This window comes from Oncorhynchus kisutch, linkage group LG19 (genome assembly GCF_002021735.2).
Source record: "Oncorhynchus kisutch isolate 150728-3 linkage group LG19, Okis_V2, whole genome shotgun sequence".
NCBI classification, from domain to species: Eukaryota; Metazoa; Chordata; class Actinopteri; order Salmoniformes; family Salmonidae; genus Oncorhynchus; species Oncorhynchus kisutch.
The window spans coordinates 44,476,781-44,487,988 of NC_034192.2; the positions used below are offsets into that span (position 1 = coordinate 44,476,781).

An 11,208-nucleotide genomic window follows, 5' to 3' on the forward strand; every position below is an offset into this window, starting at 1 on the left:
TACTTGCGGGCGTGTGTGCCATATATGATTTAGTAGTCTATTATCTACATGAGGCTCATATACCGTACATCAACAGATCATCTGATGGTTCTTCCTCATTGTTATTATGCTCCAATGCAGAAGTCTTCCCACCTGCATGCTGTCATAATTCTCATTTAAATAATGTTGTGAAACTATCCAGGGTGTGCTTGTTATCTGCCACAGGGAGAACCGTTTAAAGAAAGATGTTTTGCCTCGGAAGCTATCTGACCCGGCATTGACTCTGGTAATAATGAGATGGGGGGGTCACTATATTCAGACCAGAGGGAATTATAAGGAAATGGCTCCTATTGCTTGTAATAACCGTGCGCTCGTCTTTGAGGGTTAGTGACCTTTTGTAGCAGAGGACATTTGGATAATGGCTGCTTTACCTTTGTTGAACAGGTTGTTGTCCGAATTAGTTGTCAATGTCTACCTAGCTAAACGCGTGGAAGGCAATGTGATGCCAATATGTTGGTCTGCCAAATTCATTACTGGTCTATGTGTGTGTGTGTGTCTCTCTTTGTTATAGCCTGCAGTTTACTCTGTTAGTCAAGTGTGTGTCTCTCTTTGTTATAGCCTGCAGTTTACTCTTTGTTAGTCAAATCTCTTTTACTATCTTTGATACATTAAACCAGCAGAACTTTGGGGAAGGGTCTGTCCTATGCACTCATTGGCATCTCCAAGTTAAATTGAACTAAGTTAGTTTTTTTGTGTCTATGATGGAGTGGCGTTTGATCCCATGGCCCCAGAACCTCTTCCCATCGGTCTTTAACCTCATTGGTCTTTAACCTCATCCCCCTCTTCTCTACAGATCGCTTTGACCATCACTGCCCCTGGGTGGGCAACTGTGTGGGCAAGAGGAACTACCGTTACTTCTACCTGTTCACCCTGTCCCTGTCTCTGCTCACCATCTACATCTTCACCTTCAATATCGTACACGTGGTGATGCGTGAGTATTCTCCTGGAGCTACAGGGAGGGGGGGGGGGGGGGTATATGTGTGTGTGTGTATGTGTGGGGCTTGGCACGCCGGAATGTTACTGTTGTGTCACAGCCAAGACCAGAGCAGCTTTTGATATTATATTCTAAGGTAGGTCCAGGTCAGTTTCGGACCATGACAGATTTCAAGACATGGTGTTTACAGATTGGTGGATAGGAAATGCACAGGTTTGCAGGAAGCTGTCACTATTGATAGTTGAGGGAATGTAACCAAACTGGATGGGGCTTGTCAAGTGAGTGATGTGGGCTAAATATGAAAACCGAGACCTAGTTCAGCTGAGGCTTGACTAAAGCGTGAAGTGACATGCAACGCTAACTGCCTGGATGACACACACTCTCCTTTGTGTTCCTATATGGGCCTTTACAGACAGCAGGAGGCAGGGAAAAGCATAGAGCATTTAAAGTCAGAATAATTAGCTCCAGGCTTCTGAGCTTAATTCAAGCCTCAGTCAGCGTGCTGTCAATGTTGTCCCTAATTTGTATTAATCATTTCTTTTTTTAATGGTGTAGTGGAGTGAGTGAGAGGGGAATATTTAAGTGCATGTCTTAGAGCGTATTAGATGTGTGTGGTGTGTTTGAGAGCTTGAGTGTATCACAGAAACCCTCTTAACTATGTATACGTCTCTACAGGCTCGGTGAACTCCGGGTTTGTGAAGACACTACAGGACACACCTGGGACATATCCTTTCAGTTCCACAAAGTTTGGGATCACTTAGAAATGTCCTTGTTTTTGAAAGAAAAGCAAAAAAAATTGTCCATTAAAATAACATCAAATTGATCAGAAATACAGTGTAGACATTGTTACTATTGTAACTGAAAACGGCCTCAATACCATCTGTTTATTGACCTTTAGGGCCACCGTAGCTTCCCCCTTAGGGCCACCGTAGCTTCCCCCTTAGGGCCACTAAAAGAAATGAAGACACTATTAATAATACAGAATTTAGTTTGAGTCAAATTGAGTTATAAGCTGAATCGTCACTGGGACATGGAATGTCAAAAGACCTAATAAATCATTAGTGATTGCAGTAATGTCATGAAAGACCTATCCTTGACCTGTGGACTTTGAGAGCTTGTAGTGCAGTATCTGTGCTGTTGTTTCCTTAACCTGATCCCACTGTGCTGGAAGTGCTGGTGTGCTTCTTCACCTTGTGGTCAGTGGTGGGACTGACAGGCTTCCATACTTACCTGATCTCCCTCAACCAGACCACCAATGAGGACGTGAGTATCTATATTCTCTACCATTCTCTATATTATGTCTCAATAGTTTAAACTAGCGTCCTCTATATATCACTGGTGATTTAAAGAATGGAGATATGGAAAGGGAGGACATTTTAGATTGACACAGCTGGTCGTCTTGAAAATATTAGACCTAGGGCAGCAGCACTAGGTCAGGGAATCATGATGGATTATCTTGGTCAATTAGATTTAACAATAATAATAATTATTCTGTGGAGTGTCCTTTTCAGACAGACAACTCTTCCAACAAATCACAAGTTTGGGTAGACAGGGCTTAAAATTGTGCTCATTAAAAGCTATTACCATAGCCAGTAGGCAGACCTGCCCAGAATGTTGCGATATAAAACCAAAGTTTGCAGGCAAAACCTTTGCAGTGGTTTTAGTGAAGGTGATTGATACAAACTAGCCACTTGTGAAACTCACTCTCTTGCTAGTTACTATTTTGTGTCCGGGGGATGTTTACGCTAGGGCAACAAGTGGATAAGGCAATGTTGTAAGAAAGCCGGATGTCTCCACTCTGCCCTTTCCTCTCTGCCAAACCACGTTTAAGTACAGGCGGGTATGCTGGAACATTGGTGCATTGCGGGAGGCAAGCCGTCTCTCTAGAGACACTACACAGCTGGACACTTGAGTAAAACGTTTTTACATGACCACAGATCTGGGTTCAGATGAACCCTTCCCCTAGTACTTAACCATAAGGAGCTGCAATAAGATCGAACCCTGTGTCAGTTGTTAGGATCTTCTTCACTCCAGGGTACTGATAATGCTAAAAGGGGAGTGCTAACATGGCGGGGCTTCATGTGGCTGGAAAGATACACACCTAGGGTGGATAGTGTAAACATTAGTTATACCACCTGTCACCTAGGCAACCACACACCCTTTTTGTGCTTTGCAGTCATAGTTGGCACTAAAAGGCTGGAATCAATCAAATCCATCATAGCAATGTTTATATGACCATTGCGTATGAACGGCAATGCAGGAGTGACTGAAGTTTGATACATGGCACTCTTAGATACTCAAATCCGTGGGTATTACATAAACAAAACCATTAAAAAAATTATAATAATTAAAAAACCTTTTGATTATTGAGGCATTTGACAAGTTTGTCAGTGTCGCTACCGCCTCCCCTTGCCCTCACTCCCAGCTGACCTTGTGTTGGTGTGGCGGGAGGATTCTGCTCTGCAGTATTGTCCTGTGTATGCAGCCGTACAGTGCCTTCGGAAAGTATTCAGACCCCTTGACTTTTTCCACATTTTTGGTACGAAATAGTTTTTCCCCTCATCAATCTAGACACAGTAGCCTATAATGACAAAGCAAAAACGGGTTATTAGACATTTTTGCAAAAAAAAAAAAAAATCACATTTATATGAGTATTCAGACCCTCTCATCAAGTGTGCTTGGGTATGACACTACAAGCTTGGCACACCTGTATTTGAGTTTCTTCCAATCTTCTCTGCAGAACCTCTCAAGCTCTGTCAGGTTGGATGGGGAATGTTGCTGCAAAACTATTTTCAGGTCTTTCCAGAGATGTTCGATTGGGTTCAAGTCCGGGCTCTGGCTGGGCCATTCAAGGACATTCAGATACTTTTTTCCCGAAGCACTCCTGCATTGTCTTGGATGTGTGCTTAGGGTTGTTGTCCTGTTGGAAGGTGAACCTTCGCCCCAGTCTGACAACCTGCTCCAGAGCGCTCAGGACTTCATCAAGGATCTCTCTGTACTTCGCTTCATTAATCGTTGCCTCGATCCTGCCTCGTCTCCCAGTCCCTGCCGATGAAAAACATCCCCAGAGCATGATGCTGCCACCACCATGCTTCACCTTAGGGATGGTGTCAGGTTTCTCCAGATGTGACGCTTGGCATTCAAGCCAAAGAGCGCAATCTTGGTTTCATCATACCAGAGAATCTTGTTTCTCATGGTCTGAGAGTCTTTAGGTAACTTTTTGGCAAACTCCAAGTGGGCTGTTGTCCCTTTTACTGAGGAGTGGCTTCTGTCTGGCCACTCTACCATAAAGGCCTGACTGGTGGAGTGTTGCAGAGATGGTTGTCCTTCTGGAAGGTTCTCCCATCTCCACAGAGCAACTCTCAAGCTCTGTCAGAGTGACCATCAGGTTCTTGCTCACCTCCCTTCTCCCCCGATTGCTCAGTTTGGCCATGCGGTCAGCTCTTGGAATATTTTTTTGGTACCCTTCCCCAGATCTGTGCCTCGACACAATCCTGTCTCGGGGCTCTACGGACAATTATTTTGGCGTCATGGCTTGGTTTTTGCTTTGACATGCACTGTCAACTGTGGCACCTTTTTATATAGACAGGTGTGCCTTTCCAAATCATGTCCAATCAATTGCATTTACAGCAGGTGGACTCCAAGTTAGAAACATCTCAAGGATGATCAATGGAAACAGGGCACAAAAACCTGTTTTTGCTTTGACATTATGGGCTATTGTGTGTATATTGCTGAGGACTTTTATTTAATACATTTTAGAATATGGCTGTAACAACAAAATGTGGAAAAGTCAAATGGTCTGAATATTTTCCGAAGGCACTGTATGTCTGTATCCAAGTCTCTCCCAGATGTGCTGGCAAGAGGCAGAGATGGCAGCAGTAGTAGCTGTTGAGAGCTGCAGAGCTCTTTCTCTACTTTAATGTTTGTATTATTCCTCTTCTTTCTCCCCCTGCGCGCTGCCAGCCATATTTTTACTGGTATTGAGCAGTGTGAGCAAAATGAGCCACTGTCACTTTGGTAGCAACACAGCACCGTGGCTGTCAGCCCGCCTTGTCTGTCAGGCTAATAATAGACATATCAATACCTGCAGGACCTTGGCCCGCAGCCAAACGTGTGTCGTAATGTGACTATCATTAATGCGATGACATGCTATTTATTGAATAATTAACTGTAATTATTACGTGATTAATTTAATCATGTAACAATCAACTCATTAGTAACCTGAGGTACCATGGAAAAAGTTTTTTGAGTTACCGTTTACCGAATTAACTCAAGAATAGATCCGAATATCTCTATCATAGCAGTCAATCATTTGCTCATATCAATCTTATTCTGAACGTTGCATAATCCATTAAATCTGCACGAACCCTAGTCTACATGACTCAGCGATAGAAAAGTTGGCTTAGTTAGTAAATAAATAATTAACTAAATAATCACACTTAATTACATAAACACACCCACGATAGATTATACATTGATTACTAACAATACAATAAAAAGTCCCTAGTGGACTAGACATGATGCATGTCTAGTCTTCTCTGAGTTTGAGGGTCTTACCATTTTCTGGTCTTGATGTTTTTTTTAAACATTTTGTAAAGTGTGGACCAAACCCTCACGTTCTATGGCCTCAATGGTTGATTATTCAGGGTACAGCTAGAACCACTCTACACATCGGCAGCGACCCGGCATGTTTTGGTCCTTTATAAGCACTCTGGCAAAAGGGGTGTATCATCCTTATGACATAATGCCTGTGCTCATGTGGGTGTGGTTACTGACTGGGTAAACTTTTTATATAACAATTATCTCATTTAGAAGGCTAAAATCACATTTCATCTTCACAAAAGTTGAGCAATTCTGACATACACGTTGTGAAAGCTCTTAAAGTTACAATGTTTTCGTTAAACCGTCTTTAATGACATCACAAATGATACGACATAATCATTGTTTGCATCCCCCCCGACAATTTCCCACTTTCTTTATGTTAGGAATGATGTTTCATTATCCACTTTTGGATGTTGAATTTCTTTTAGCAAGAGTCTATACAACTCAGACATTCCATTATTGGAGAGGCAGAGGGAGAAAGTTAGAAACCATTTACGACTGGTCGTTAAGTCATAAAACCGACCCAACTTCAGGTCTCTCTCGGTAAGAGTGTTTGCATCTGGCTGAAGCAGGGCTGGGCTAGATTCCATTCCAATTCAGTAGATTCCAGAACTGAAATTCCAATTTCCTCATTTAAAAAGAAAGATTTGGACTTGGATTGAAATGGAATTGACCCTAGGTGGAATAGATGACACAATAAATGTGTACCTTGCTATATGTGTTTCTACTGTATTTTTAAAAAAAATGGGGGACTGTATTTTGTGTTAAACAGATCAAAGGCTCGTGGTCTGGAAAGAACCGGGTGCAGAACCCCTACAGCCACAAGAACATCATCAATAACTGCTGTGAAGTGCTGTGTGGGCCTGCATACCCCAGGTACTGTACTGTGCTGTAGGACCACTAGTGCAGTGTGGGCCTGCATACCCCAGGCACTGTATTGTAGGACCACTAGTGCTGTGTGGGCCTGCATACCCCAGGTACTGTACTGTAGGACCACTAGTGCTGTGTGGGCATGCATACCCCAGGTACTGTATTGTAGGACCACTAGTGCTGTGTGGGCCTGCATACCCCAGGCACTGTATTGTAGGACCACTAGTGCTGTGTGGGCCTGCATACCCCAGGTACTGTACTGTAGGACCACTAGTGCTGTGTGGGCCTGCATACCCCAGGTACTGTACTGTAGGACCACTAGTGCTGTGTGGGCCTGCATACCCCAGGTACTGTACTGTAGGACCACTAGTGCTGTGTGGGCCTGCATACCCCAGGTACTGTACTGTAGGACCACTAGTGCTGTGTGGGCCTGCATACCCCAGGTACTGTATTGTAGGACCACTAGTGCTGTGTGCGCCTGCATACCCCAGGTGCTGTGCTGTCGGACCACTGGTGCTGTGTGGGCCTGCATATGTCAGTTACTGTGCTGCAGGACCTCTAGTGCTGTGTGGGCCTGCGCTGTAGGACGTCTAGCTGCCTTGTCTCTGCTCAGAGGATGAACTAGTGTGGAAAATACTCTGCTTCTGTGTTCTTCTCATGGTCTCTCTCTTTTTTTCTCTCTTGCTAACTTGTCTCTGTAATATTCTTCTTCTCTGTAGCCACCCTCTGTCGTCCTCTTCCCACCCTCACCCATCCCTCCCTAGTTTCTCTTTTTATTCCCCTCATACCGTAGCCTCTCTTCATCCTCCTCCCTCCCTCCCTTGTCTCTATCTCGTTCTCTCTCTCCCTCTCCCCTCTGTTTCGGTAGTGAATAGGGTGGTGTTGATGACTGATTTGTCTGTCTTCCCTTGGCAGTGTCTTGGACAGAAGAGGGCTGATGCGGGATGATTTGTCTGTTCCCACATCCGCTGCCGAGCCTGCCACCAACAGCAATCCAGTGCCACAGACCACAGTAAGCACACACACACACACTAACTTACTGTGTCTGGCACTAAAATCGTTCCAGCTTGCCAGACACAAAGCATAGTACAGTGAGCGTGCATAAAATATAGCCTAAATCAATAGAGCGAGAGGGAAGAGAGAAGGAAAGCAAAGGTGTACAGGGAGAACAATGTACTGTAGAGCAGAAACTGTTTTCCTTTTTTATAGAGATAGTAATAAAGTACTCAGCGGCTCATTGTTCTATAGCCATTTTCTGCCTCTGTACAGATGCCATTTTGCACCTTGCAATGTCTGCAGTTGCCATTCCGTGCCTATGTATAGCTTATCTACTGTTGCACCTCACTATGTCTAGCTATTTTGTGCCTCGCTTTGTGTCTGTATATTTCTACTGGTGCAATGTTTTGCCTTTTCACTTGCCCTGAATTCTAATACAGGCCAGCTATCAATAGTTCCTGGTCTTTGGTTACTATTAGAATCTTCTTATGGTCCCATGTTCCCTCTGCAGAAAACTACAGCTCCACTCATCCCCAACGAGCACACCCCTGACGACGCCAAGCCCAGCATGGCAGACGCTGCCATCGCTCATGCAGAGAAAAGAAGCCCCTCCCCCAGGGAGGATAAGCTGCCCACTCTACCCAAATCCTCGCCGACTCCCACCAAAGTCCCACCCTTGGCCTCACCTGAAACTGACGCGGAGGCCTCAATTATTGCCAAGGATAAGGCACTCTAGCTGCATGGTGGGGTTTTTTCCTTGCCCCTCCCACAGTTAGTCACAACCTTTCCCTAAAGCGCTCTGTCTGGACCTGTGAGGGAGACACTTTAATCAGCTGCTATATGAGTGAGAAGCATCTGCCTGTAATGAGTGGAGAATAACTGCAAGGCTCTGACTCCCTGCTCATTCCACCAGATATGCAGAGTTGGTGCCCCCACCAAACCTGCATCCCCCCTAAGTTAGTGACTGCAGGACTGCTTGATTGACATTTACACTCCAGAAGGATGGTAGCTCGGCACCTTTCTCCTCCCCCTGAAGATTGCATGGAAAAACACAGATAATGGGGAAACTAGGAACTGTGAACCCACTGAATGCAGATGACTGTATATCCTGGGTAGTGTTCGGCTGAAGGGGTCCTAAAATACCCAGGCGCCTCTGGATCGTGGCTACCAGTGGACTCTGATTGTTAATGCTATTGTTTCTCTGTCTTTTGTTTTATAGCTGTGATGATTTTTTTTTATGTGAAGAAGCCAGTTCTAAAATACTTAGCATTGCAAAATATCTGGCAAATACACTTATTGTAAAGCCTCTAACACATCCACACTATTAGTCTGTTCTCAGAACCACACCGATCAGGCCCCTATGCAATCCATGGGAAGCTGGGCAGTTGGCACAACAGCTATTAGGATGATGAGGAAATAAGGACTGACCGCTAGTTTAGGGTGTTGAACAGTAAAACATGGCAGAGAAAGGAAACACTAACCATTGTTTATGGTTGAGGTACAGAGGCAAACATTTTGTCTCTCTTCAGTAAGTGATTCTAATGAACATCTCTAGAAATGTTGAGATTAAGGTGCCACCTTTGCTACTATCCTTCCATTTGTCAGACACACACACCAGGGTTGGGGCCGTCATTATAAATTCAGTCAATTCAGAGGATAAACTGAAAGGGGGAAAAAAAGGTTGAATGATCTTCTGAAATGGCAGGCTGTTTCCAGGGGTACCATCAGAGTTCCTGTATCTAGCATTAGAAGCAGCCACTTTAGTACGTCCCAGAGGGGGGGGGGGGGGGGGGGCATTGTTGGGCGCATTTTCATTTCAATTCAGTCCATTCAGAAAGTAAACTGAAATTCCTTTTAAGTTTTTTTTCAATCTGAGGAATTTCCGTTGACCCTCTGAATTGAATTTACTTATTTATAATTACAGCCCCAACTTGTGTGTGTGAGAGAGACAGAAGGCCTGATTGCTGTTGACACTAGTTACAGTGCCTTATCAAAAAGCTGCGCTGTCACATGCAATTATAACTAAGATGGTCTAGCTACAGAGACCCTTAGACTCCAGGTCGAGCTACAGAGACCCTTAGACTCCAGGTCGAGCTACAGAGACCCTTCGACTCCAGGTCGAGCTACAGAGACCCTTCGACTCCAGGTCGAGCTACAGAGACCCTTCGACTCCAGGTCGAGCTACAGAGACCCTTAGACTCCAGGTCGAGCTACAGAGACCCTTAGACTCCAGGTCGAGCTACAGAGACCCTTAGACTCCAGGTCGAGCTACAGAGACCCTTAGACTCCAGTTCATGACTCAGCACTCCAAATCGTACATGCCAACTGTAAATAACGTCCCTTTTTATACAGTTACAAATGAGACTTAGAGACAGCAGAGAATGAAGTAAAGCCATTGTTTAAATGTAAATAATATATGTAGGTGTTGAAAAAACTATTTGGTCTATTGCTGATGAAAAGGGAAGATTGAGAGAAGAGAACCAGGTCGTCTCTGTTTTTGAGTGTGTGGCCAGTGTTAGATTTTTGCCTGTGAATGAACATCCACCCTGCTTCTTGCAAGTCATGCAACTTTTTAATTTTTCCTCTTAGCTTCCACTGTCAACTTGGTGCCCTTGCTCCTTCTCATCCACCTATTGCTGAGGACAGCTTTCATTATCTCCATTCCTCTTCCTCTCTGTGTTTCCCAGGGAAGATATTCAGTACACCAGCCATCTGTGGCGGGCTCATTATCAAACTGGAAAAGTGAGACGGCAGCTGCTTTCTCCCTTCTCTTTCTCATCTGTTCATTTCACACCAAACGGAGCAGAGGATTGAGGGTTTGTGGGAGTCGGGCAAGGTGTGTGAGAATTTCAGCTGCTTTTCAACTAGGCTACGATTCACAAATGACTATCAGTGACAATTGGGGGATATGTTAAACTGCTATTGGTTGACAATGGAGAGAGTTTGTATTACTCATTGTGTTGTATGTAAGGCAGAGTAATTGTGCTGTATACTTATATAGAAACTCTAGTTAACAATGTTGAGTCTTTCAGCCATCTGATAGGCCCAAGATGATCATTTATACATCAATAGAACAATACTTTAGTAATCTGACTTAATTCATATAAAGGATTGCAGCGCTACTGTATATGGCCAAGCAGTATGTTTAAACTTCTGTTAATTTCATTTCGTTTCACAAATCTTATCCGTTCCAGTGTATTTGAATTAGGAATGTGAGTAGGGGAGTTACTAGTTGTTACAATTTACACTCAATAACATTACAACAGTAACCCAGACTCTATCCTGATTTGAACGATAAGTAAACACAACCATCTAGGCCCTTGCAGTGTTTTTATCACTATTTTAATTTGCTCAGAAGGTGTAGGGTGAGGTTTCCCTAGATGCAGATCTTGATTCAGAATTTGACTTACTAATGGTTAAGGTTAGGATTGGGGGACGGTAAACTGATCCTAAATCTGTACCTAGGGGAGATTTCACCCCAGAGCTGCCGATAATGTAAGCTGCCTTTTTGAAACAGACAACAAAGGGATGTTTTAATCAAAAAGTGGGAAAGATTATTTTCTGAATTTCTATGTATGCAATTGTGAGAAGGCCTTTCAGGAAATGTCTTCTATTGTAATCATTTTTTTCCCCCAAAACCTTTTTTCATCTTTCGGAGCAGTTCTTAGGCTTTACCCTCAAACCAATCTTCCTATCAATTGAAGTTGAAAGAGTTTTTGTCCCTGAATAGTTTTCGGTTCTGGACAGTTGTAAAGATTCGCTCTCGA

General features: G+C 43.9%; 1 protein-coding gene across 1 annotated transcript in view; it reads left to right on the forward strand.

Moving 5' to 3' along the window:
* Window positions 1-8,569, forward strand: part of LOC109864870 (palmitoyltransferase ZDHHC9-like) — a 42,508-nt gene extending 33,939 nt beyond the window's left edge. Inside the window, exons 4-9 of the mRNA XM_020452893.2 lie at window positions 833-970; window positions 1,649-1,697; window positions 2,134-2,236; window positions 6,348-6,451; window positions 7,361-7,457; window positions 7,953-8,569. Coding sequence (XP_020308482.1) covers window positions 833-970; window positions 1,649-1,697; window positions 2,134-2,236; window positions 6,348-6,451; window positions 7,361-7,457; window positions 7,953-8,177 — 716 coding nt within the window. The 3' untranslated portion in view covers window positions 8,178-8,569. The remainder of the gene's footprint in view (window positions 1-832; window positions 971-1,648; window positions 1,698-2,133; window positions 2,237-6,347; window positions 6,452-7,360; window positions 7,458-7,952) is intronic.
* Window positions 8,570-11,208: the final 2,639 nt, after the last annotated feature.